Source organism: Myotis brandtii, unplaced genomic scaffold, assembly GCF_000412655.1.
Source record: "Myotis brandtii unplaced genomic scaffold, ASM41265v1 scaffold191, whole genome shotgun sequence".
Taxonomy (NCBI): Eukaryota; Metazoa; Chordata; class Mammalia; order Chiroptera; family Vespertilionidae; genus Myotis; species Myotis brandtii.
The window spans coordinates 6851466-6878923 of record NW_005357115.1 but is presented as its reverse complement, the minus strand read 5'-3'; the positions used below and the strand labels follow the sequence as shown (position 1 = coordinate 6878923).

The following is a 27458-nucleotide window of genomic DNA, read 5'->3' as shown; positions in this document are numbered from 1 at the left end:
CAACCAAAAATGGCTGCTGGCATCCGGTGGGTATAGGCCAGAGATGCTGCTCCACATTTTATAAAATGCAGCCACACAACCAAGAACTATCTGGCCCCAAATGTCAGGAGTGCTGAGACTGAGCCCTAGGAGGACTCCGCCAAAAAGCTCCATCACAAGCTCAGGTGCTGGGTGGACATTCTGACATTTGCCCAAGGAGGTGAGTGAGATTCAAGTATCTCCTGGGCTCGAAGACTCTCAGCTCATAACCACCTCCTCCTGCAGATGCCTGCAGGATGCCGATCTCACCTACTCTGCCATCACACCCGCTGTCTAAAAGGGTGTCTTTGGAGGCGTGCAGGGCACATTTTTCTAATTTGAGAGGTAGGTTCTCAGTAGAGGGCAGCCATGAGCCCGGTGCTGTAATTCCCAGCTCACCTTCTCCAATTCCTGCAGGAACACCTGCGCGATCCAGGAGGCCCTCTCGAAGCAGGTGATCACTTCCTCCTCCCGCTCAGTCATGCGGTGGCGGGAAGCGATGGAGTTGGGGAGGCGTTCCAGGGAGAGGCCTGCGGGAGGAGGAGAGCACCTCAAACCTGCCCTGCTCGGGCCCCCCGACTCCAGGTCCTTCCCACGGGGCCCGGGGCGGGCTCCACCGAGGAGACCTAGGCTCTGGAGCAGCCAGCGGGAGGCGGAGGTCTGCGGAGGGGAAGAGGGGGGCTAAGCAATGGTGGTATTAGCAGCAGCTGGGATCAAGCAGTGGGCAGACAGCAGGCACCCATGCCCCACATGGGGAACCACACTGTGACACCCCCACATCCTACTCCTACCTATGCTTCCAGACCAACCTCTCCAGGAACCATTCCCGACCCTCCCTCCGGCTTCGAGGAGAAAACACCCACACCCCCAGGCACCCTGCATTGTAGACTGGTTACTTGTGCCAGCTCCTCTCCCTGGGGTGCTGAGAGCTCCCTGTGGACAAATGTGATTCTCTTTGGACATCCACCATCCCCAGCACACGGCAGACGCTCAATGCTCGAGTTACACAGCATTTTACATGCACCTCTCCCGTGGAACCAGTTTCTATCTCGCCAAAGCGATCTGCACCCAGGTCTTATGGGCCGAGAGTGGATGCACATCTGCTGGTTGTGCCTCCACTTCCCATTCTTTCAACAGCAGCACCTCACTTTCCCTTTGAGCACCCCTCCTGCAGTCTCAGCCTGCGTGGTTCAAGGGCAATGACCCCGTCCACCTCCAGGGCAGCACATCAGCCGGGCTGACCCACCCTCAGGGCCACAGTCAGTGGCTAAGGAGGAGCACACGGCCCAGTCTGAGCCAAGAAAGAACCAGTTCCTCCTTCCACTGGACTTGGTAAGCTGGTGAGAGGTCGGCCCGGAAATGTCGGGGAAAGCCTGCCTGCACATGAAGCTGCACAGCGAGAATGCAGTTCACACGGCTGCATGTGCACTGAACAACGGTTAGTATGTTTTTGTTGTTGTTTTTAGTTTATTGATTTTTAGAGAGAGAGGAAGGGAGAGGGAGAGGGAGAGAGAGAAAAACATCCATCAAACTGACTCCTGCATGCCCCCTACCGGGGATTGAGCCCGAAACCAGGGCATGTGCCCTGACTGGGAATCGAACCTTCGACCTTTGGTGCACCGGATGACACCCAACCAACTGAGCCACACTGGCCAGGGTGATGGTAAATTTTATGTTATGTGTTCTTTACCACAATTAAACATTTTTAAAATTAAAATAAAAGCAGAGTGCTAAAGCAAAGCAAAACAAAAAACCCCAAATCCCCAAACAAAAAATCTAAGAAGCCAAGAAGGAAAAGCACTGTTATACTTACTAGAAGTGACCGGGGTAAGGGAAAACAACTACATTTGTATCCGTTGTTTTTTTTTAAGTCAGGAAAGATTGAATAAACTTAGTCATGAAAGAAAATCAATGGTGCTTACGCAGAGTAAAGGTGAGATATCATGGAAAAGAGCTGGTTCTTAAAGACACTATTTGAGCACCTTGCCTGAAGCTCTACCCCCTGAAACTTATAAACCTCCCCCCGTCCCAACCTCTTTTTGAGTCTAAGTCAGTTTAAATTGTGTTTCTGTCACTTGCAACTCGCACAGACCCGACTGGAGGGGGCTGTCCTAGACTGCCGGTTCCCGATGGGCAGAACCAGTCTCTCTCATCTTCGTGCCCCACACAGTACTTGACATGCACTGGGTGCTCAAGATGGACTGACCGAAGGAACTATAAGAACAGAATCCTCAACTCTCTCCTGCCCTCCACCCTCCACATCCAACCGATAACCATGCCCTCCCCTCCCTTCCCTTACTACCCACTGCTCAAGAGGATGCCCACATCAGCCTCCTAGCTGGCCTCCCTGCCTCCAGCCTCCCTCTAATCCATCCTGCACACGGCTCCCAGGGCGATCCTGCCAGGTTTACTTACAGCCCTCCAGGAGTGCCCACTGCTACAGACCAAAGTCCAACCTCCTAACGCTCCTTTCCAGGCCCTCCAAGATCCATCCCTGCCACCGCTCCAGCCTTGCCTCTCGCCATATGCTGTAGATCGGGTGTTGTGTTCCCCCCAAATCCATATGTTGATGGTATTGGGAGTGGGGTCTTTGGGAGGTGATTGGGTCCTGAGGGTGAACCCCTCACTAATGGGATAGAGCCCTTATAAAAGAGGCCCCAGAGAGCTCCCTCCCTCCTGCCACCACGTGAGCACACAGTGAAAGTTGGCAGCCTACAACCTGGAAGGGGGCTCTCACCACAACCCGACCATGCTGGTGCATTGATCTCGGACTTCCAGCCTCCAGAACGGTGAGAAATAAATGTCTGTGGCATATAAGCCTGTGGTACCTGTCATAGCAGCCTAAGCTGTCTCATACACCATAACTGCCATGTCCACACCCAGCCTCCTGCATCCAACTGCTGACCCTGGTCAAGTTGCTACTGCTGCCTAGAATGCTCCCCCCCCCCCCCCCCCCACCCGCCCCCGTCTACCCCAAATTACCTCTCTCCTTCTGCCCCACTGAGTCTCTTCTATGATGCCCCTCCCAACATACCTGGTATAACCAACCATTCCCTTCTTGGATCTCGGTCTGTACTTTATACATACCTGCCCCACCATTTCTTACACATATTTGTTCACACATTTGCCCAGCTAGCCTGTAGGCTCCTTAAAGGCATCGACCTTATCACATTCACCTTTCCACAACCTGGCGCACAGTAGGTGCTTGGCAAGCACTGGCTGGCTGCAGAAACAGCAAGCCTGATCATGTCTGACAAAGTACAAAGTCTCTGCCAATACAAGGTGAGGAATTATTATTGTTTTCTTGGCTACATCCCAACTCTACGGATCCAGTGACCTTGCCCTCTGCCTGGCTGGGGTGTGAGCAGGTCTGAAGGTCGGGGTGGCTCGGTCTAGGGGGAAGTGGTGAAGGTGAAGGCCCTTGCTCAACACAAAAACTCAGTTCCTTGTGTCCCTGAGTGTCAACTGCTTCCTGCCAAAGACTCACAACCATTTCAGTTCCTCACTGGAGAGGACTAAAGGGGGAGGAGAAATAGATGGAGTAGTGGAGGAGCTGCAGAAAGAAGGCAGAAGGCGGCCCCACTGCTCCCTGCCCGTGCGGCCCAGCCCTTGCTCTTCAGTCATGTGGCCTGTCTGCCCAGCAGGAAGGTGGGGCAAACATACAAGCTGTCCCGAGACCTAGCCTGGGAGACCAACTGAAGGTGGCAGGAGGACACCACCAACTCCAGAAGGCAGCGTGGCCCTGTTTTAACACAGCCACCCTGCCCCCCAGCCCGAGATGTGCCGCTGGCTGGCTCCCCTCCTGCCCCCCCCTATGGGCCCTGAACTAAGATAGACCATGCCAGTGGCCTTGCAGGTTCAGGCTGCCGGTCCCAGGCCTGCAGTTGAGGGGTCCCAAAGCAGTGAACTTAGTAACATCTGTCTGGGGGGCCTCCTGTGCTTCATTTCTCCTTCTGCTCCCAATTCTCCGAGAATTCTAAATCCTATTGTCCTTGGATGCTCACAGCAAAACCACCTCCTCTTTGAAACCTTCTTCAGCTGCACAACCTCAAACCAGCGGAACGTTTTAGCTGCATCTCCTTGTGTGAGCCTTTGTCCTACATGGTCACCATCCTCTCTGCCCATTTCTGATTGATCTGGGCACCCAGTGAGAGCAGGGCCTGGCACTGAGTGAGTGGATGGGAGCGTAGATGAGCAAACGTACACACTCATGCTGAGTACAGAGCCCACTGGGTTTCTCCCTCTCTGTTCCAAAACTAGTTCTTGCAGAATTCATAAACAAATTGTTTTTACAATGGAATACTACTCAGAAATAAACAAAAAGACAAACTCCTGATATACATACAACATAGACGAATCTCTCAGAAATTATATTGTGCAGAAGGAGCCAGATCAAAAGGTACATGCTGTATTATTTCAGTTAAATAATACTCAACAAAGGAAAAAAATTAATCTATATTAATAGAAATCAACCAATCACTGCCGGGGGGTGGGGAGGGGAGAAGAGGACCAATTGGGAAAAGGCGAGGAACGTCCTGGGGTGATGGAAACGGCCTTCGTCTTTATTGGGGTGTTGGTTACATGGGTATTTACATTTGTCCAACTCATCACATTATACACTTAAGATTTGTGCCCCTTCCTGGATGATAATTTACCTAAAATTAAGGAAGCAGCTGTGATTCTGGGGAACTGAAGGATGGAAGCAGACGGGCGCGGTCACTGAGGTGGTCTCTGGGAAATAATTTCCAGCATGCACAGGACAGAAGCTTCTGGAGCTGGCAACGGCGTTTCTCAACCAGGGTCACCCGTTCCGCCCATACAAAGAGGCTTCTTTACCTCCTGTTTGCTCTTTGACTCATAAAAAGGTCCATTTTCCTGCCCACAAACATCTGATAGAAAACATGCTGGGGACTCCAGCTGGTGGGTTCCCCTTCGCCCTCTGCCTTTGAGCGCTTCTGCCCAAGTGGCTGGACTCCAACACTAGATCCAGATGGAGATGGGCTGCTCCGGTGCCACCAGGCCCTGGGAGGACCCCGGGGGTTGTAACACAGGCTTGTCAATCAGATAGGAGCCGGGGCAGGAAATGCCAGGCACTACCTCCCGACTCCACTGGCAAAGGGGCCTTTCTGTGAAAACACCAGCTCTACCAGCCAAGGGAGGGCCCTGGTAGAGAGGAGCGCTTGCTTCTTTCATTAACTTTCGGTTTGGACACAGGCTGATCCTGGTACAGCCCTGGGCTCGGCACCCAGGCTGGTGGCAGCCTCTTCAGCCTGGGATGACTCATCACATCCCAGACAGCTAGCTGCCCTTCCAAGAAGCCCCACCCTGGGGGCCCTGGGCCTGGCTGCAGAGGTGGAGAGCACAATGCTTCCTCTGCCGCGGAACTTTCCACACGGGTGGGACCCCTCCCTCTCGCCTACCCAGCAGGTCCAACAGCACAGGGCACCCACAGAGGGCACCCACAGGGGTGGGGAGAGGAAGAAATGCAAGCCGCTGCTTCAGCCCTTAGGGAGGAAGCCTCAAGGCCAGGTAGGGAAGAACCCTCATAAATCACACACAAAAGTGGGCAACTGTGGGAATGTAAAATGGTTCGGCCGCTGTGGAAAACAGCCAGGCAGTTCCTCAAAAAAATTAAAAATAGAATTACCATATGACTTGGCAACTTCACTTCTGGGTATTTATACCCCCCAAAATTGAAAGGAAGATCCAGAAGAGATATCTGTACACCCATATTCATAACAGCCAAAAGGTGGAAACAAGCCAAGTGTCCATCGGTGGACAAAAAAATGAGATTTAACCTACAGGATCAATAATGGGATAAGTTTGCTAAACTACAAAAGATCCTTACACTGAAAGGCTTGCTACGCAGCCACTTTAAGTAGTGATGTCGATGTGTACTGGAAACTGTTTCATAAAAATATTAACTTTAAAAAATATGTCTGGCTGGTGTAGCTCAATGATTGAGCATCGACCCATGAACCAGGAGGTCACGGTTAGGTTCCCGGTCAGGGCGCATGCCCAAGGGTGCAGGCTCAACCCCCAGTAGGGGGTGTGCAGGAGGCAGCTGGTCGATTATTCTCATCATCGATGTTTCTATCTTTCTCCCTTCCTCCCTGAAATCAATAAAAATATATTAAAAGTGTGATTTATGAACTTATTTTTGTTTAAAAACACACACATATAAACCAGTATTAAAAAACTGGAAAACAATGGAAGGCTATATCTCAAAATGTTTACAGAGATCCAAGTTTCCCCAAACACAAAATGGGATTACGTATTAGCAATGCCTGCCTCCTAGGGCGCTGTGAAAATGAGAGTAGATGGCATTATAACGAGCAGCACCTATGCTGCCAGAAAACCTTTCCAAGTGATGCTCACAATGACCTCTCAGGTACGGGTTAGCTCTTCCCTAGAAGGACACATAAACAATCCAATTCAGGGCGAGGAGATTCCTCCCACCACCACTCGGCTAGAAGTGACAGAGTCCAGACTAGATCCAGGTCTCTGGCTCCAATTCTGTCTGCTCTCTCGGCCCAGACTCCAGGTGTCTTTCCTTACCCTCAAGTTAGTCAGAGGTTCCAAATCGCAGGCTGCTGGCCAGCCCAGGTGTAGCTGACGGCTCAGTTAGTTACAGCTGTCTACCCTAGTGTTGAAGCTGGTTTCTCAAATGCACCCCTCGAAGCCCTGCTCACACCCCACACCCCCACCGACTACTCTCTGGGGTGGCCTCCCACAACGAGGAAAAGGCTACCAACAGAAGGTGTGGGGCGAGCAACCGACTTCCCCCCTCCAGCCCCAGGGTGTCCCCTCCTGGGAGCCTGTCTGCCGTGTTGCCCTGTTTTGTATGCTGCAGCCCAGAAAGATACTCAACGAAGGCTTGGTGTGCACACAGTTCACACACCCGCCTCCTTCCGAGATGCCCCAACAGTGGCCGCTCATGCCTCTCCATCCGGGAGGCCAGGCTCCTACTCCATGGCCCGCAGCCTGGGGCCAGGGCTGCAGAACCAAAAGTGCTGACCTCCTTCCCCGCAAGGCAAACAGCCCACGCCCCTTTAAGAAGGAAACCAAAATAAACAGCTAATTCCTGCCAATCCAGGACTAAAAAAACAAAACCAGAATCAAATATGTCACCATATTCTGCCCTAGGGAACGCCTGGTACTCTTTCTTTTTTTTTTTAAAGTTTTAATAAGCCACAAAACCCCAGGTGAGAGCAGAATAGCTGGAGGTGTATTGACTAAAAGAGAACAAAAACAACAAATCTTGTGGGGGTGAGAAGAGAATTTGCAAATCAAATTCTCATGGCTGCTTAGTATTTTTTACATTTTTACTTTCCACAGCACCTTCACCATTTAGCATCTCACTGCAGTATTTTGGGCGAATGGGGCCATTTTTCTCCATAGCCAGGCCAATCGTTCACTGGCCAGCCAGCAGGCAAGCCTGCCCAGAGCATGGCCTGCGGCCTCCCTGATGCGGGGCTGTGAGCGAGAGGGGTTGGCTAGGCTCAAACACGGGGCACACTGGTTTTCAAGGGGCCTACACCTCATTTGTGGGGCCACAGCCAGCCCCAAAGTACACTCAGGGCAGGGGGTCATTCCCCACATCCCTACCACACTGAGTTGGTGCCAGAAATGGAAGCGGCACAGGAAGGCTTGAGAGGAAGGACGCCTTGCAACACGGAACAGGCCCCTGAGGGGTGGACACTGGCACTGGGGCGTTTGGGGGTGAACCGGGAAAGGTTTGAGATGTCAAAGGTACAGGATCCGAAGCACCCCGCGTGTCCATCAAAGCTGGGAACACGCCTTGGGGCTTGGACCGGCTGAAAAGAGGGCAGCGTGTCACCCTGGGTCCACAGAGGCCCTGTCCTAGACTCCAGTCAGGGGTCCAGACCCCTCTGCTCCAGACAGACCAGACACAGCGCTGACCAACAGGAAGGCCTGACTGTAAGCCACACGGTCATGGTGGGGCTATCTGGCCCAAGTTCTAGAACACCAGCATGGAGAGACACCTGCTGGGCTGTCAATGCCTCCTTATTTCCCACTCCCTCCGACAGGCACCCCTCCTAGCTCCAAGAAGGTGTGATTACACCCCGCCTTTAAAAAAGCCGCCTCCATTTCCCTTTGGACTCTACCTGGAAGGCATTGCTCTCACGCCTCTGCAGGTGAGTCCTCCCTGGGAAGGCTCGGCACTAGCTGGGTCTCTCTCACTCCCCCCTCTGGAACACAGCGGTCCAATCAAACCAGTACTTGCTGGACGAGCCCAAAAGCCAGAGAGAGCCAAGTCAAATGCTGACCCGGTTGGTTACTACGGGTGCAGCCTGAGGTGAGTCAGTGCTGCCTCAGCTCTGAGGCTCTGCCCTCTGAACCTTTCACCTACTTTGGTAACAGCACCTTGGTTTTCCTAGAGGGAGCCATTCCTCCAACTCAGTCCACAAGATTCAGGTGGGGAAATCCCACCCCTGCACCAACCCAGCAACCCAGGTGCTGGTCACTGTAACTGGTCCCAGGTGGGCATGCGACCCGGCCAGGTTGATGGGAACGACCCCGGGGCACTCTTTCTCGGGTTGTGAGTGCCGTGTTGCAGGACCATGTAAACCTGGAGATGCTGAGAAAGACCTCAACACATGGAGCTTCTGGATCCAGCTATGCCTGATGCCACCCACCCCAACGACTCAATAGTTACATTTCTAGTCTCTCCCCCTTTGGGTTGTTGCTTTCCCAGATGGTTGGAGTTGCATTTTTGTCATTATAACCGTAAGCCTGGCTATAAGGAAACTGATCCCAGAAATGTGCTGTCAGAGAGGACAATTCCTGAAGTACAGGACTGGCTGAGTAGAGGTCAGGTACGGGAATGAGAATTTTGACGCCTTCCAGCTAAGAAATTGGAATTCGAGATACATAGCAGCAGCAGTTAAAATTCAGCCTATTTTGTCTTGAGGCGAGACCTTGGGCTCTGGAGGCTGGAACTTTAGGGCAGCTGGTGGAACATTCCAGAATATAAGCCTATGGTGGATACTTTTTGAGCTCAGAGTAGGGCCCACAAGAGGGGGCAAGCTTCACTTCTGGTAGCCCTCTGAATGACACCGCTTTGCTAAGGATCCCTCTTCCCTGTGGACAACGATTCAAGGTGGCCGAGGGTCAAGTCAGATAATCAGGGCTGGACATTCTCTGCTCCTGCTGAAGGTAGTGCGGAGGAGGCAGGAAGACCAGCCCCTCTGAGGAGCTGGGGCTGGGCCTGGGAAAGGCCCGACACCCCAGGACGTCACCAGGCTCCCCTGCTGTGGCTCTCACATGCTGCTAGACAACCAGATGCCACTTGGGGGCAAAGGGCGTGTGTACCCCAGCCTAGCCCATGGCTTACCCATTAAACTGAGGGCTGGGGGTGCTGAGAGGAGCCAGGGGTCTGCTGCTAAGAGACATACTTCTAGGCCTGGATCTAGATCCAAGGACCCTGGGTCAACACAGTCTTTGCCTCTAGTGTCTCATCCATGAAGATGGTCTAATGCCAAATGCCCAAAGGCTCATTACTAGGGAGTTCTAGGGAGGCAGAGGCAGACAGATCCCAAACCTGGCGAATGAGGCCTCAGACCACTCAACTCAAAAGGCTGTCCCAGGTGTGGCAGCCCGTTTGGAAGTGGGGGGTTTCACAAATGCCCCTCTTGGGTGACAAGGCCTGAGAGGTCCCCACTGAATAGAACTGGGGGCAGCCACATGGCCAAGGCACCACAGCGAGGCAGCAGGCCCACTGTCCCGCCCTAGCAGGCCCTGGCAATAAGCTATAGACCGGTCACCTCAGGGGTGTTTGCATGTCCTGGTGTTTCCAACAGCAGACTCCACGGACTCTGCCTGTGGTGCAGAGACCGGGCAGGAAAGAGTGGCACCAGGTAGCTCGTGACTCACCAGTTCTGCCTCTGCAGGCTTAGCTCCTCCCCCTGAGCAGCTGTTTCTTAGAGCCGGGGCACACCAGCTGCAGGCTTTGCTCACCTGCCTGCCTGCCTCCCGCAAGGGAAGGGACCTTAACTGTTCTTCTCGGTATCCCTGGTACCGAGTTCTTGCCAATTGTACTTTCCCCTTTGAGAGCTGGGCTGGGGTACAACTACTAGTATAAGAGGCCAGGCCCCTGGCAGGAGGAACATACTGACTGCCCTGTAACTGGGGAGGTTGAAAGAGGGACAGAATGCTGTAGCTCAACAACCAAGGGGAGCCTCCTGGTAGAGGAGGCACCTGAGCTGTGTCTGAGGGAATGTGAGGGCTATCCATGTGCGAGGACAGTGGCCCAAGAAAAGGTGAAGGAAGAGACTTTGTCTAACATGTTGTACACTGGGAGCAGACCTCATTTGGCTGGAGTGTGGGGCTTCAGGAAGGGAGAAGAGGGAGAGGACACTGGGGGTGCCACCACCTGTCCTCGAGGGGCTCTAAGTTCAGTGGAGAGGTAGGGCTGACAGCCCAGAGTGCACAATCAAAGGAGCAGGGACCTGCCAAGGGCTTTATGAGAGTGGGCAACCTTTCGAGAAGAGCCTCAAAACCAAATTATTCTAGACTAGAGGCCCGGTGCACAACATTCCCTCAGCCCAGCCTGCGCCCTCTCGCCGTCCGGGACCCTTTGGGGGATGTCTGCGGGAAGCAGGCCTAAGCCAGCAGGTGGACACCCCCCACCCCCAGGGGTCTTTAGCACTGCTGTGGAGGCAGGAGAGGCTCCCGCCACCACCGATGGGCTCGCCAGCCGTGAGCCCAGCTTCTGGCTGAGTGGCGCTCCCCCTGTGATAGCGCACTGACCACCAGGGGGCAGCTCCTGCATTGAGCATCTGCCACCTGGTGGTCAGTGTGGGTCATAGCGACCGGTCATTCTGCCATTCGCTCGATTTGCATATTAGGGTTTTTTTTTTATATAGGATTGTTTTTAAATACAAAGTAAATGGACGCTTCTCCCCCTGCCTCCCCCACACCCCCCCCACACACAAACCAAAGTTGTGGTGGGCTGCAGCACCTACCATCTGAACCTGGAATGGACTGGGAACATTTCCTTTCCCAGGGCCGTCCCCCAGTCTGATATGCTTGGGAAGAGGGCAAGGGTTTGGAAGAAGTCACAACAAGGCCATTGCAGGGCTGGGGGAATAGGCTAGGAGTGGGGCAGGCTCCCCATTCTGAGCCAAAGTGACTGATGCTGACATATACAAGCAAATTTTCTGGGCAACTCGTCCACTGACACCATGGCCTTGGGCTGCTTCTGTACTAAGCAGACCCCAGGACAGGGGTGCAGGGCTCTACTGGGGGCCACAGCTCCTACTCAGGGCTGAAGGAGGCCGGGAGAGGCTCAAGTCCCTATTTCCACAAGGTCCAGTTAGGGCTCCCCTCAGGGACAGAATGATGGTACCCAAAGGCATCGTCCCTCCTGGCCCCCGCCCCCAGCTCTGCAGTCAGTGCCAGGAACCTCCTTCTCTGGGCTCCTGCACCTCCTGCACCCTCGTCTGCTCGAACCCATCTCGGAAATAACTATAACTGCTTCCCATCACCCTCTGGTAGGCTCCTCTCTCACAGGCAGAACACAAGCTGGGGAGACAACCACCTGGCCACCAATCCGAGCTCTGCTGCACACCGGCTGTGTGACCGGGCATGCTTCAGTTTCTTCATCCATAGAGTGGGCACAACAACGACCTCCCATCTTAGAGATGAGCTGAAGGTGATGGTACCTTTGGGAGGTGATTAGGGTCAGATGAGGTCCTGAGGGTGAGGGCCTAATGATGGGATTAGTGGCTTTACAAGAAGATGAAGATAGAGGGATCGCTCTAGGTGCACACATGGTGGAAAGGCCATGTCTTGTGAGGACACAGGGAGAAGGTGGCCACCTGCAGCCCAAGGAGACAGATACCAACCCTGCTGGTACCTTGATCTTGAACTTCCCAGCCTCCAGAACTGTGAGAAATAAATGACTGTTGTTTAAGCCACCCAGTCTATAGTATTTTGCTTTGGCAGCCCGAACTGAATAACACACCCTCTTGCTCATAAATGGAGTCAGGACCAATGACCAGCCATCCCCATCCCCTACTCTGTGCATGGGGAAACCCACTGGGTGCCCCCAAAACCGAGGAAAATCAACATCATGCACACTCTGGAGGCCACGTGCATGGTCTCCCTCAAGCACACGCAGGGCCAGGTGAACCTCAGCATGCCAAGCAGCAGGCACAGTCACTGCCACAGGACAGGGAGGACAGGCAGAGAGGAGGCAGGCAAGTGGGAGGCCACGTGCAGTCAGTGAGGGGCGGGGAGCTGGCACAGCCCACGCCTTGGTGCCCGGTTCCTTACCTCCCCTGCAGGACCTCTGACCACCAAGAAGCTGGAGGCGTGCTGGAAAGAGTAGAGAGCAGGAGACAGGGAGCAGTAGGCACCGAGCCAGTTGTACAGGAAAAAAGTGCTGGAAAGGACCCCCAAGGAAAGGTGTTAGGTTCGGGAAGTCTGTGGCAGAAGTGGTTTCCAAGAGGCCCAAAGGACCCAAATGCCAAATGAAGATCTCCCCCCAAGACTGGCCTGTGCCAGGGGCCCAGAGAAGGGAACGAGAGAGCAAAGGGAGAAGAGCCCACAGACTGCACCACCCCAGAGGGGCACCTGCCCTGCGCAGGCTGGTGCTGGGTCTGTCCAGGGTGACATTCTTGGCAGATTTCCTGGGATGGAAGGAACAGTCTCTCAATGGGGAAAGGGGTCCGGGCCCCAGCAGTGGACAACAGCCATCAGGAAGCCCCATCAGCCAGGGACCAGGAGGCTATGCCCTGCACAGACATCACAGCCAATTCCCCAGGATCCTAGGGAGACAGAGGAATGGGGGTGGGGGCTCATATTCCAAGGCCGACGTCAGAGAGTGGAGGTTCCTGTCCTGGCTCCACCTCAAATCTCTGGGTAACTTTGTACAAGGCACAGAGCTTCTCTGGGCCTCAGTTTCCCCATATGTAAGATGGAGAGAACGTCCCTCTCCATGTTGGAAAGAGGGTAACATATAGTCTGCCAATGCCGGACACCAAATCCCCACAGGGCCACACACGTTTCTAGACTTTTCTCTGGGGATTGGTTTATGCTGAAATAGGGAGATGACCAAACATTCAAGATTCCTGGACAGAGGGCCACGCCTCAGGCTCTGTGATCCCAGCGCTTCTGGATCCTGGCAAGGAGGAGCCTGAAGCACAAAGTTTGGGGGGGCTCCTACTAACATGAAACACTTTCGGGGTCCAGTTCAGTGGCACTATTACCCCAGGTGGGCCATTCACAACCCCCTATATTTAAAAATTCCTACATCACTGACCCTGTGTACCGGGGCCTCCACCAGAGCACCCCTCACCCTAGGAACTGGTTCTGACCTGCCCGTCACTGGGCCCTGCCACCACCTCCCCTCCCCGGGGCACTCACGCCATGTGCCCAACAAATATCTGAGCAGTGACAGACTGCTCTGTACCATCAAGCACCCGATTTGTAGTCATTGTCAGCCACCGGCACCAGCCTGACAACAGGATGGCACATTTTTAAGCCTTTCTCAACCTGGTTACACAACTAATTCCTCTTGGTCATGGTAACCCTGTGAGGGCAGGTATTACAGCCCTGTCTTACAAATCAGTCAGCTGCAGCCAAGAAAGGTGACGAGGTGATTTGCGCAAGGGCACACAGTGGGCAGCTAGCTGTCGACAGAGCCTGGGTGAGAACCTGAGTCTTCTGACATCCAGCCTGGTGCCTGCCGTCAGCCAGCATGCCCAGTTACTACTGGTGTCCACCTAGCTGGTCGGGTCCTGGGCACTACCCAGAGGTGATGTATTTTGGACATCGGCCCAGCAGGCTCACCCTCAACCCAGCATCTGCTGCCCTACAGCTACCACCTGCTCCTGGCACAAGGGAACCTGAGTGTAACGAGCAGGGCATGGGTGGGGAGCCCCAGCGGTGCCCACACCTACCTTTGATGACAAAGGCCTCTGCCAGCAGCCGCATCTGATACAGGGGCTTGTTCTCCATGGACATGTCATCGATCCCGGCCCTCGCATACATGCTGATGGCATCCCGGTAGGAGCCCTCCACGTAATGCAGCTTGCCCAGGATCAGCATGGCCTCACACATGTACCTTGACTGAAAGGACAAGGACCGCATTAGCAGGCTCCTGGCCCAAAGTCCCTGCCTCACCCACCCCAGCAGGTAGGATGAGCACCCTTTCACTGGAGCCATGACGATCTGCCTAAGACCCTGCTCGGAAGCCTCCTGCAGGAAGCCTTCCCTGACCTTCGAGCACATGCCCAGGGTTCCCTTCTCTCCTCACCTGCAGTCCATGACCTACTTATTGAAATTCTTGACATTGGTATTGAAATCCTCTTAGGAGCCCCTAACTGTTTCACGTGTGTGTTGTATGCACCCTGCTCCACTGCAGGCAGCCTGCAGACTGGGCCGCCTTCTCTCTCCTGCAGCCCCCAGAGGCTGCAGCAAAGGCTGGCACTCGGGAGTTCAGACACTTGTTCTCAATGCAAGTGAGGAGCCAGGGACCCAGCCCCGTTTTGTGGGGCCTGATATAATTTGGGGTGGGGGTGCATAAATATACAATTAGGTAGAAAGCCTTGGAGAGAACCATGCAGGTGACAGGCCTCAAGCTGAAGCCCCCGTACCACAGCAGGACCTCTGTGGGGAGGGGGGCGACATCAGCAGTGTGGGGCAGAAGGGAGGAGGAGAGTGAAGGCCTGACGGGCCACCGTCCCATCTTATCAGAAACAGGTAATAAAAGTGCCCAATCAAGTGTCTGAATTCAAACCCATTCTCTCTGCCTTATTTTTCCAAGTGCTGCTTATGCCCAAGTCTGCATCCCATACAAGGACTCTCAGGCCTCGAGGAGGTCTGGTTGGCCCAGCCCCAGAATTATGGCCTTCGACGTGGGCCGGCCTGGCTTCCAGATCTCCCACCTTTGGGGCTCCCTACTCTAGTCTGCTGTCTTCATTTCTATGCTCAGCAGGCCCACCACCCCTTTGGCCAGGCTGCAGGCACTGTCCCACCACACAGCATCCATTCTGTCCACAGAGCTCCCTGGAGAAGTAGCGCTGGTTCCCAACCCAGCCTGTCTCCGCAGGTAGGAGCTGCCCCTGACTCCCTGCGGGGCGATCAGACTCTAGGGCACAGTGACAGACTCTGGGGCACAGTGACAGACTCTGGGGCACAGTGACAGACCGCAAGGGAAGCTTCCACCACTCCGCACCATCTACTGCCCTCTCCGAAACCAACTAAGAGAATGGAGCATGCACAGCCAAATTCTCCTTCCTCATGGTCTTTTGGTTTTTGTAAATACACATTCTACCTTTGCCTTTGCTCACACAGGCTCCCTATCTGGAACAGTCTCCCCTTCCCTCAAGCTATCCAGCTCCTCCTCCATCCTTTGGGGTCTCGCTCAGGCCCACCTCCTCCTGGAAGCCTCCCTGACTACCAGGGAGCTCCCTCCTGCTGACTTCCTACAATGCCTCTACCAAATGGGCCCAGTCAGCTCCTGCAAGCCTGACCCGCTGACTACTGATTAACTCTCAAAGGCTGAATTTTTCAAGGGCATTTGCTGGTCTCCCCAGTAGGCCACCCCCTCCCTGGGCCAGGGCCATACATTACACACCCCCAGGGGCATGCAGCCCACGGTTCCTCCAAGGCAGGCAACATCTCTGCTATTCTCTGCACTGGTCTCAAGCCACAGGCATGTTTCCTCCTTGCTCGGCCTCGTTTTCCCATCGTGAGGGCCAGATCTTAACACCTACTCCTCACCTCCCATCACAGCTATGCCAAGAGCATTAATAGGGCAAAGTCCAGAAAAGAGCTTTGAACTTTTCTTTAGAAAGAAGCATGATAAATACAGGGCATGAGTAATTATTATTATTATTATTATCCTGTTCTGCTGTAAATGGGGAAAAGGGCAGCTATGCTCCAAAGGACAAGTTTCAGGGCATGATGATAGGGTGGCGCTAGGTGGTTCCTGGTGGACCAATGACAGTTTACAACAAAGCTTCCACTTAGCTGGGGACACATTAAGGACAATGTGGGAATGTTTCATAAAGCTGAATTTATACTATTTAAAAAGCTGCCCTTAATTCTGAAAGCATATTCGTCTTGCCTTTTGGTGTTATGATGGTAATAGAGAATGGTACAGTTTTGCTGTTATTTTTTTTAATGTCCATATTTGGCAGATTTGAAAGTTGGCCACACTGTGGGACCCCTGCATTTGAATTTGAAATGTTCTTGGCCTGTCAATCCAATAGTCAGGGAACCACAGAGCCCGGGCCCAGTGGAAGGAGGCTACGCAGGAAGTCGCTCAGTCTGGGGAACAGTCCCTCTGCTGTGGAGCAGGCCTGTCACCTAGTCTTTGTGCCTCATTGTCTCTGTCAACGGACAGGGAAGAACGACCGCATGTGAATACCAAGGTGAGAGGAGAGGAGAGATGAAGAAATGCTTCAGGGAGGCAAAATGGGACCTGTAAGAGCCAAAGTGTCACCATCATCACTAACATTAGTACAAGTCATCTGTCATCATCTTGTTTCCATTCCAGGACGTAGGGACACAGCACCGAGAAGTAGCAAAGAGCATGAGGACTTGAGAGGTGAAGACAAACAGGCCTGTGTGTAAGTCCTGGAGCTGCTGCTATGGTCCTTGGCTAAGTGACTAACCTCTCTTGGGTCTCAGTTTCTTCACCTGGAGAATGGGGATACTAGAAAATGCCATTGAGAGGGTTAGAAGAGGCCCCCAGGAGACGGTGCAATGCCTGGCGCTCAGTGGATCACAAGTTATGACAAATGGTTGTTTTCACCGACCTCCACAGAACTGAGCTGGGCAGGCCACCAAGAGTAGCTTGAGGAGATGCCCAGGACCCGCCTCTCCACTCTCCTCGTCCCATCAGTTACTATAAAGAATCCACCTGGGATTTCATCTGCTGCCAGGAAAAATCACCCCCTCCTCAGCCATACTCCAGCCTTTGGGGTAAGATAGGGAACCCCATAAACTACTTTTAATATTTTATTTTGCCTGATCCATGTTATTTTTTTTTTGGCTTTGGCCTGGATAACAGGGCATTTCTCAGTGTTATCAGTGACTCTGTATGTCTTTGATGAATAAAGCATGGTAAAATCTGCGATATAAAATAAACAAAACAGTTTTCCACAACAATACTTGAGTTTACTATTAGGCCAATACAAAGGAAAAGGCATTGGCATGGAGAAAGCTCCAAGTGAAAGTTCTCAGTGCAAAAGAGCAACTTGTCAAATATGTAGCCTGTGACTCTAATAAGAAAAGAAAGCTCTATATGTGTGCATGCGTGTTGGTTAACACACAGAGAAAGGAGTGTGGGACACACGCCCAATGATGACCAGTGCTCAACTACGGGGATGGGAATGGGGTAGGGTTTTGAGGGGTGGCAAACAAGGCCTTTTATTTATTATTCAAACCACTTGTTTATGTGGTGAATTTTTTACAATAAGCCTAAGTCATATTTATTTTAAAAACAATTTTTAAATAGTTAATGGCATCTACTGGAAAGAAAAAAATTAAAAGAGGTCTTAGTGGGAAGAGCTTGGGACTCACCAATCATGTCCAACCCTTTTGATTGGTAGATGGGGAACTGGAGGGCCCAAGAGGTCAGGGGACATGCTCAGGGTCAAGCAGCTATTTTAATCCAATACGAAATCTCCCAGAGCCTCAACCATCCCATCACAGCAATGAGTCTAAAGGCGGTAACCTTAAACTTCCAGAACACTCTCCCCGCACTGCTTACAGAAAAAGCCGCGTGCTTCTTGGTGTGGTGTTCCAGTCCCCATTCTCTGGACCCACTGTACTTTTATAACCTAATTACCCACCATTCCCTTTTACTCTTCCTAACTGACATATTTTAATGCAACTCTTACAAGAGGAACCCCTAGATTACACACTGCTTCCTTAGCTTGGAATGCTCTGTCGCTCTGTCCTATCTCTATATGCCCATCTCCCTCCCACTTCAAGGCCCAGCCCTCCCCAGGTCCAATCCTAGTATTACCATCTCCGAGTTGACACCTACCTCACCCCCAGGACTGTTCCCCTCAGACTTGCCTGTGCATGTACACATGCCTGTGGCTTGTGTCAGAGTCCACCCTGGACAGTGTGCTGATAGGGATTATCTTCGCAGTAGACCTACAACCTCCCGGAGGACAGGGTCCATGCTGAACTCATCTTTATTGCCCTCAAAGTACATAACACAATGCCTTGCACATAGTAGGTTGTAACCAAATGCTTAGGTTAATAAATATATTACTTTAGAATATTTCTAGAAACATTATATCTTCTTTGGGTCTCTAATGATATATCAATACCTCTACTGTAGCTCAGGGTACTCTGTAATCTAGAACAGTCTCAAATGTTAATGTGCAATAATCACCCAGAGAGCTTCTTAAATGCAGATTCTGATTCAGATTTTGCATTTATAACCAGCTTCCAGATCATGCCCAATCTATAGGTGGGCAGACCATGCTTTGAGTAGTAAAGGTCTAGAGAAAGCTGAGACTATACTTCCCTCGGTGTCTTGCATACAGTAGGTGCTCAATAAATGCACTTGGACTTAAACTGGCTTGCCCTGTTGAGCTCTTCCGTCGCTAGCCAGCTCTGTATGTTTGCCTGTTTCCAACTAGATCTCGGGCTCACTGTTTCCCTGAGACCCCCAAAGAGCACACAGGACCAGGCACATACTAAGTCAACCAAGCACTGTCCAATAGAAATATAATTTACGCCATATGTGTAATTTAAATTTTCTAATAAAATGTTCTAGACACATTAGAAAGGGTCAAATTAATTTTAACAATTTTATTCAACTCAATTCATTCTATCATCTGAACATGTAATCAATGTCAAGTATTAATGATCTTTTACATTCTTTGTTTTGTACTATGTCTTCAAACTCCAGTGTATGTTTTACGCTTATAGCACATCTTAATTTGGATTAGCCACATTTCAAGCGTATATGTGGCCAGTGGCTACTGTACTGAATAGCACAAGGCCAACCCTAAGGGACACATGCGGCTCAGGTGACGGAATAACTCAGGGAGGTTGAGAGCAGATAGGAGGCAGGAGAGGAAAGGTGGCCCCAGACTCGGAGGGCTGACAACTTACCGACAGCTTCCCATGGTTGAGGATACTACTCAGATAGTTTTTGGCTTCGTTCATCTTTGGCTCATTCTTCTCCAGCAAAGGGATGGAGTCTTTTATCTTGGCATTGTTCTCCTTCAAACACTGCTCCAGGAGGGACTCAGCCAGGAGCAATTTTCCAAAGTCATCTGAAAAACAGGGCAGTGATCCCTGAGCACGGCACATGTGGAGACTGGGACTTGTCCCTGTAGAGACCCAACCACCCGATCCCAGCACATAAATTTCCCAGGTCCGAGAAAATCAATGAAGGCACTGTTTCCATAAACTTAAACAGCCTTAAACACACACCACACACACACACACACACACACACACACCAGCAGGAATTCTACCATTGTACCAGCATAAATCGCTCCTTTGGGTTTATTTTCTTTAGTTTAGTGGTTGGGGAGGCAGTTCCCAGTATTTGGGACTAATTACCAGAACTTCAGAATTGAAAATGAGGCACAAAGTCACACCCATGACCCATTGTGGGTAATAAGTGTAGGGAGTGGCTATTGGGTCAAGCTTAATTGTGCCAGGAGGGCTCTGCCCTCCAAGCTGGGACTTGTATGTGGCTCTGCCACAGGTCAGTCCGGGGCTTGACCCTATAGCCGCTCCCTACAATAAGTTCTTAGACCAAGAAGGAATTTCCCCAAATGACCAGAGAAGAAAATGATATGAGACAGTTTAATAATGCATTTTCACGTGCTCCTAATTTCCATAAAACCACATTTGGTTTTCTCCATTTTGAAGGCATTTTATTTAACATGACCCAAGGAGAACCTAGCAACCAAGTGAAGAGTTGAGGTAGGAAGCAGATTTGCTTGTCAGCAAGGCAAAGCCTTGAACAGGTTTAGTACCGGCACTTTCTGGGGTTCTCTCACATATGCCAGCTTATCTGCAGACCTCACCGCCTGGCAGGTGAATTTATACTGCTTGGTTTAATTTGCTGCCTCCCCCACCACATTGAAAACGCCAATCTAGTGACCACCATATTCCTGCTACCTTCAGCAAAAGTGACTCGGGTGGGAGTAGAATTCGGGGCTTCAGTGTGCAGGGCCAGAGGTCAAGTGTGCTTTCATGATGGCTCCGGAGGTAATGCTTGATGTGACTGGCTCATTGTCCTTCCCCTTCAACTGGGTGAGGATCAGGCCTACTACTCACATAGGTGCCCAGGAAATATCTGCGGAATGAACTGGACCCTCACCACTACCCCAGGAGGCAGCCACAAGCCTCAGGGAGTTGCGTGCCACTCCAAAATGTCTCCAGAAATGTGTGCCTGGTCCCATCTCTTCACAGAGCTCTTTCTCCTGCCACCTACCCGGGGGTGCCACGAATTCCTCACTCTTAGGACCACCTCAGTTTAGTCACAACTCAAAGCCACTGGTTCCAGCCAGGCCAGTGGGGCTCACTGCTTGAGTGTCAACCCATGAACCAGGAGGTCTTAGTTCGATTCCTGGTCAGGGCACATGCCCGGGTTGCAGGCTTGATCCCCAGTGGGGGGCATGCAGGAGACAGCCGATCAATGATTCTCCTCATCATTGATGTTTCTCTCTCTCTCTCCCTTTCCCTTCCTTTCTCTGAAATCAATAAAAACATATTTTTTTAATAAAAAAGAATAACAAAACAAAGCCACTGGTTCCAAACTGCATGCCTCTGAAGATTCTCCATCCATAAGGGAGATTCCATGCAGAGAACATCCCAAAAGCCCAGTGTCCCGAGGACAGTCACAGTTCCCTCTAGGGACGCCATAGCCTTTTAGTGGATCCTTTGCTATACCTACCTCTTGATTTCTCAAATTAAGATTTGGAGGAAATGGCCAGACAAGTACCTGGTTGAAACTATCATCCATCACTAATAGAATAGAAGTTGGTAGGATCTCTATAAAGGGCAATTTAGCAACATATATCAAAATTATTTTTGTACATTGCCACTGACTCAGCAATTTTGCTTCTACAGATGTCCTTGCAAATGTGTAAAGTAACCTACATATAAGGTCATTCCTGTAGCATTATTTGTAATAGCAGGAAATTAGAGGAAACCTGTGTGTCCACCAACAGGAGGCTGATTAAAGCATGGTACATCCATAAAAAGGGACACCACGCTGCTATAAAAAGGAACGAGGAAGCTCAGTATGTGCTATTACGGAGGAATGAATTCCAAAATAAATAGATAAGAAAGCAGAATCCAGCCCTAGCCAGTTAGTTGTTCAGTGGTTAGAGCGTCATTTCCAAATCTTGGCCAGAAGGAGTGGTGGGATGCTTAGCAGCGGGTGCCTGAAAGGTGCACCTCTAGGCAAACTGCTCTCCCTCACCTGTTTTGCCTTTGTAAAACCAGGGGTGGGGTTAGGAACCTGTTCCTTGCAGGGACCAGCCTCTCCCCCGGCTCCGCCTCCTGGACGGGTCCCGCCCTCCTGGGAGTGCACAAGGGCTCTGCTCTACAACAGCCAGTTCCCCACCTGCGCAGCAGCAGAGCCATCCAGCCACCTGGCCCCACCTCTGCCACCCAACTGCCCAGCCCAGAGCTCTCCACGGTTCACTGGCTCGGTTCCTTTCAGGCCTGGAGAAACCAGCTTCCTTCCAGGCAACCCTCAATCTTGAAATACTCCCCAGGGCACGCACCGCTCCTCAAAATTCTGGGAGTGTCCTCTGAACACTTGTTGCTCAAAGTGTGGTCCCCGGACTAGAACCGGTAGGTAAGTGAGTGTTTGACCCAGTCCCTGGAGGTAAGTGCAGAAACTTAGAGTACACGTTCAACAAAGGTTGACAATAACGTGACAGAATGATTTTGAATCTGTTGAATCGAATAATAAAAAAATTGGAGGGTAAACGTTTGTGTATCTTATGAAAGTATCAGAGCACATCAGATTGGGAATTAAAAATCATAAAACTGGTCCTCACAGATCATTTGAGAAGCACTGCTCTAAACCACAAGAGCACTTTAAAAAAAAAATGTACATGTTCTATGGCCCCGGCTCCCCCTCCTTGGCCCTCGCATCACTATCGTCTGTGTGCATGGGCTCTGCATATATGTTCTTTAGCTAATCCCTTCACCTTTTAATGAATAAGGGAGACTAATATTTGTTGAGGCCCTACTGAGTGCCAGGTATTTTATTATAAAGTATCATTTAATCAGCACGGCCCTAAAAGGTAGATATTATTCCCATTTTATAAATGAAAATAAAAATAAGCAATAGTATTACGGCCACAGCCCATAACAATAAAATAGCACAGCCAAAGAATAATCTGTCTCCCTTGCATCCCATGCAGAGCAAAGCTTCAGATACTTTAGAAATAAAGAACAGTCTAAGGTTAAAAACTAATAGTGCCCTGGCCGGTGGCTCAGTTGGTTGGAGCATCATCCCATGCACCGAAAGGTTACCGGTTCCATTACTTGTCAGGCACGTACCCATGTGGTCAAGTCGATCCCCGATTGGGTGCGTGCTGGAGGCAAACTGATCAATGTTTCTCTCTCTCCCTCTCCCTTTCTCTCTCTCTCAAATCAATAAAATCATTAAAAAAGATAAAAGGATTAATACTAATTCCAAGGGCAGGGATAAGAATTACGAGTTTTAGACTATTTTATAAATTAACACTTCAGGTCCCTCTCCAGAGCCATTTTCCCTCCTCTTCACCCCCACTCATTCTGTTTTGTTTAGCAGACACTCAGTAGGTGTTGGGAATTTACTTTCTTTTCTTTCTTGCTCACTTCTCCCTGCACCAATCTTTCTCTTCCTCCCCCCCGCCCCCCCGCCCCCTTTCTTTCCATCCTATTATTCTCAACTGGCCAGTCTATAGAACTGAAGGATATTTTAAAATTAAAAGTTCTTGATTTTCAGTTGTTAGACGAGAATCCAGGTGCATAGAGGCTTCCCTGTCCTTCTCTGAAGGTAGAACAAATTGCTTTTTATCATCGTACTGTCCAAAATCTACTCCCTACACGGTTTGGGTAAAGGGGTGCAGCTTCTCCCCTGCTGGGGGCATCCCCTTCTTGACAGAATGAGACTCTGGGAGCCTGGGTGCTGATTCTGGCAGCCCAGCCCAGCCCCCTGCCCTTGACAGAGACTCAAATGAGGCCACCACCTAGTGGCCACCCTGTCTGCCCACCCACCTTGTTTTGAAGGACTCTGGCAGCTAGCTTCCTCTCTGCTCCCATCTTCTCCAGGCCTCTCCAGGGTGCCAGGTCACAGAGACCTACTTCAAGGACACCTGCCTCCTCCCCATACCCACATTTGCAGGACAGTGTTCCCCTCCCCACAACCTGCCAATTCTCTGTCTGGAAACCTGGGTTCAGCCAGCAAGCCTGGCGTCCAGACCAGGCCCCTCCTCACCAGGTCACATGGGGATGTGGCGGTCTCCACAGCTGCTCACCTCACAGGGCTGCAGAGGGTGGGGGCCTTCCAAGCGTTGACAGAGAAGGAAGAGGCTGAAACCAGTAAGAGGCCACCTGCCTCCAACACCCCTTCTCACTTCATCTGAAGAAACATTCTTTAACCACTTGGATAGGCTCTTTGTTTTCACGCGAACAAACCCCACCACAGAGAGCTGTACTCCGGGGTTCCCCTGCTCCATCCTGAATCTAAACCGGATGTGAGTTTGCAAGTAAGTGTGCAAAAAGGAGCAACCACCTTCCCCCTGGGTCGGTGGCGGGGAGCGGCCTCCCCAGACGGGAAAAGGGGGTAGGGGCCCTTCTGAGGGAGCTTCTCCTAGTCCTTCACTCCCACCAGACCAGCAAGAAGCCCCCTCAGCGGGGCCCTCCCCTCCTACTCCCTGCAGTGAAATCCATGCTTTGGGATTTCTAGCTTCTGAGGGAAACCCCACAGATGCGGCAGGGCCTCAGGGCCTCAGTCTGGAAAATGGGTTTCAACTGGGGTTTGGCTCCCCCTCAGTACCTTCTTCCCCTCTCCCAAGTTATATAACTGTTAAAGCTTCCAGTCACTGACTAGAAGAGTCCAACAGGCCAGGTGGGACTTTAAGGAACTCCCTCCTGAGTTGCGGGGGGTCAGTTCCAACAACACCAGCCCGCAGAAAACAGCCTCTCAGTCCCTCAAGTGATCAAGAACCCAATGGAACCCTAGACAATTTGGCTCAGTGGATAGAGTGTCAGCCCATGGACAGAAGGGTCTTGGGTTCGATTCTGGTCAAGGGTATGTACCTAGGTTGATGTTTCTCTCTCTCATTCTCCCTTCCACTCTCTATGAAAATCAATGGAGAAATCATCCTTGGGTGAGGATTAACAAAAAAAGAAAGAAAGAGAGAGAGAGAGAGAGAGAGAGAGAGAGAGAGAGAGAGAGAGAAAAGAAAGAAAAAGAAAGAAAGAAAGAGGGCTTTTATAGGGAAAAAAAAAAAAAAGAAGAACCCCCATGGAGAGAACCAAGATAGCAGACAATCCAAAAAAAAAGCTCCATGCATGGGCTTTGGGAGTCACTGTTTTCCTTGCTCATGTGCATGCGTGCATTTGGGGATAGTGTATCTGGATTTAACAGTGGGGAAAAAATCACTGACCCCAAAATTGACAGGAGAGACCTCCCACCATCCTTCAATCTCCCTCGTGCTGGTCAGTTCCCACAGTGAAGCCAGGCCAGGCTCCATATGCCCCACTCTGTTACTAGCAGACTTGGTTGCAGGGGCTCAGGCTTGGGGACAGGCTCTGCCACATACACATCATGTGACTTCTCTGAGTCTTGGTGTCCCTGTGTTTAAAATGGGGACAATAGCCCTGCTGGTGTGGCTCAGTGGTTGAGTGTCGACCTATGTTCGATTCCCGGTCAGGGCACATGCCTGGGTTTTGGACTTGATCCCTGGTAGGGGGCATGCAGGAGGCAGCTGATCAAAGATTCTCTCTTATTTATGTTTCTCTCTCTCTCTCCCTTCCTCTCTGAAATAAATTATTTAAAACAAAAATATAATGGGAACAATAATTCCTGTCCTCCCCACAGAAATTATAGAGCCCTAGCTGGTTTGGCTCACTGGATAGGGCATCAGCCCGTGAACTGAAGGGTCCCAGGTTCAATTCCAGTCAAGGGTACTTATCTCAGTTGCGGGCGCAATCCCTGGCCCTGGTCTGGGTGCGTGCGGGAGACAACCAATTGATGTGCCTCTCTTACATCGAAGTTTCTATCTCTCTCTGTCTCTCCCTCTCCCTTCCACTCTGTCTAAAAATTGATGGGGAAAAATATCCTCGAGTGAGGATTAACAAAAAAAAAAGGAAAAAATAAAGAAAGCACTTTATACCATACCATTTATAAACTGTCATACCAGTGTTTCCAAATAATGCTTCACAGAATATAGTAAGGGAAGTTTGAGAAATGCGGTATTTATACTCTAACGTTGGCTTTAACATCACATGCAGGTGAGCATATTAAAGGCCCTTATAAGTCCTGCAGTTTAAACGTCTGTTTAACGATATTTAATCCATTAGGTCTAATTTCTTAACTTGTGTGGCTCTCTAAACTCTTTCTTTCTGGGATACCAACAAATAAACATTCAATGTCTTGAGACCGCTAGAGAATAGCTTAGGAAACACAGCCCAGGATGGACCGAAGGAGGCCTGGTTCCTGTCTTGGTCCCAGTGTGTTTCTCCGCAGTGCCAACCTGACTCAGATTCCCATACCTCTGAGAAGACCCCAATGCCTTCTGTGTGGGTCACTTTCCATTTCCCACCCTCACCAGACTTACCCCAAACCAACCCATACAGGGGATAGAGGGGAACCTGTAATTTATCTATTCTGCCCTAAAAGCGGGGGCTCACCAGCTTCTCCCATATATGTACCAGCTCTGGCCACTGCCACACTTAGAACTACCTCAAAGGTTCAACCTGACTGGCCGTCCCTGCCACCTCGCCCCCCTCAGTGTCCTTCTATCCTTCCCCCTCATTGGACAGACACATTCTGCTCTTTCCACTGTCAGAGGTCAGTACACATTCTGCTGCTTCCTGAGCCCCACCATCTAATGCGCAATTGCCCTCTGGTCACCTCCCTGCCTCCCTGTCCATTTTGGCAACTCTTCAGGCTGGGATTTGGTGCTACACATCTTTGAGAGGTAAGACTACAAGCGATTACAAGGATGTGCTGAGAAATCTGGGTTTAAATCCTGATTCCACCACTTATCAACGGGATGATCAAGTTACCTAACTTCCCTGTGCCTCAGTATCCTTATCTGTAAGTGGGGCAAACAAGAGTACCTGTTTCTTGGGGTTGTTGGGAGGAAGTAATGAGTCCATTAAAGTGCTTAGGACAGTGTCTGGCACACAGTGAGTGCTGGGTAAGTGTTAGCTATTACTATTACTAATTTTCATTCCTTCTCCTCCACAGGGCCTTCCACAGGCAGTGTTTAAAACTCTTTATAACTGGGTGTATTTACTGCCTTCCACAGGGCTCTGAGCGCTCAAAGATAGGGCTCGGAGAGGGCTCTCCAGGCTGAGCTGAAGGCACCAGGGGCAGGATTTGAGGTTGGAGACGGGGGCGGGGTTTCCCCCACTGCCACATCAGGGTACTTTCCCACCCAGGAGCCCAGCCCAGCCAAACCAGCCCTGCTGCTCAAGCCACGAGCTGCCAGGGCTAGAAGGGTCCCGAGCCCGGCCACAAAGGGGGAAACTGAGGCTTACCGGGCCTCTTTCACACTTCACCACCCCACCCCCGTGATCATCAACCCCTCCAAGTAGGTCTGTTGTGGACAGAGCTCCCGCTGTCAACTTGACTTGGGGGAAGGCATGGGGAGACACACAGTGTTCACCTGATGGGAGCTCAAAGGTGGTGCAAGAGTCCAGCCCAAGCCCTAATCTGACACGTGCCCATACCACCATTTCACAATAGATGGAGTTACCCACATGATCCTAAGGGGCAGAGAGCAAAAGACGATTCCCCCTTTCCCCAAAGCACCCAACCTGCACAAGTTTTCTCCTGGGGCAGGAAAGCCGTTCTAACTGCCCGGGCACTCCTAAGACTAGCACGACAGGAAGAGTAATACCAAAGACGGCCGGCGAGGCTGGGGGCAGTCGGGGCGCACTTCCTGGAGGAGGAGGCGCGTTTCGCGCGCTCCAGCTAGTGAACCAGCCCCTTCCCTCACTCACCGGTGTCCGGAGGGGTGAATAAGGCGCTCGAGATGGCTCTCCGGCTGCCTCCACCACTGGGCAGGACCAGCGCCCTCATCTGCCGGACCAGCTGGGGCATGCGGTCCCAGAGGCCCTCGGCGCGGCAGCGCTCCAGCTCGCTCTCTACCTTCAGGTGGGAGCTGTGTGCGCCCTTCGCAGCCATCTTCGCGCGGGCGCTGTCATGGGAGGTGCGGCTAAGAAGTGGAGACCCGGCCGGG

At 51.4% G+C, this 27458-nt stretch overlaps 2 protein-coding genes across 5 annotated transcripts in view; one reads left to right on the top strand and one right to left on the bottom strand.

Moving 5' to 3' along the window:
- TTC7A (tetratricopeptide repeat domain 7A) overlaps nt 1–27452 on the bottom strand; it is a 108707-nt gene extending 81255 nt beyond the window's left edge. For 2 of the 4 annotated variants that reach the window (XM_005864794.2, XM_014538475.1), the window contains exons 1-4: nt 27220–27452; nt 19132–19295; nt 13947–14115; nt 418–548 (exon numbers count right to left, since the gene is read on the bottom strand). In XM_005864794.2, coding sequence (XP_005864856.1) covers nt 418–548; nt 13947–14115; nt 19132–19295; nt 27220–27403 — 648 coding nt within the window. In that variant the 5' untranslated portion in view covers nt 27404–27452. Of the gene's footprint in view, nt 1–417; nt 549–8147; nt 8210–12318; nt 12428–13946; nt 14116–19131; nt 19296–27219 lie in introns of those variants that run through there. The other 2 variants (XM_014538478.1, XM_014538476.1) reach the window with 2 other exon arrangements.
- MCFD2 (multiple coagulation factor deficiency 2) overlaps nt 27314–27458 on the top strand; it is a 17779-nt gene continuing 17634 nt past the window's right edge. Inside the window, exon 1 of the mRNA XM_005864798.2 lies at nt 27314–27373. The gene's annotated coding sequence lies outside the window, so the exon portion shown is untranslated. The remainder of the gene's footprint in view (nt 27374–27458) is intronic.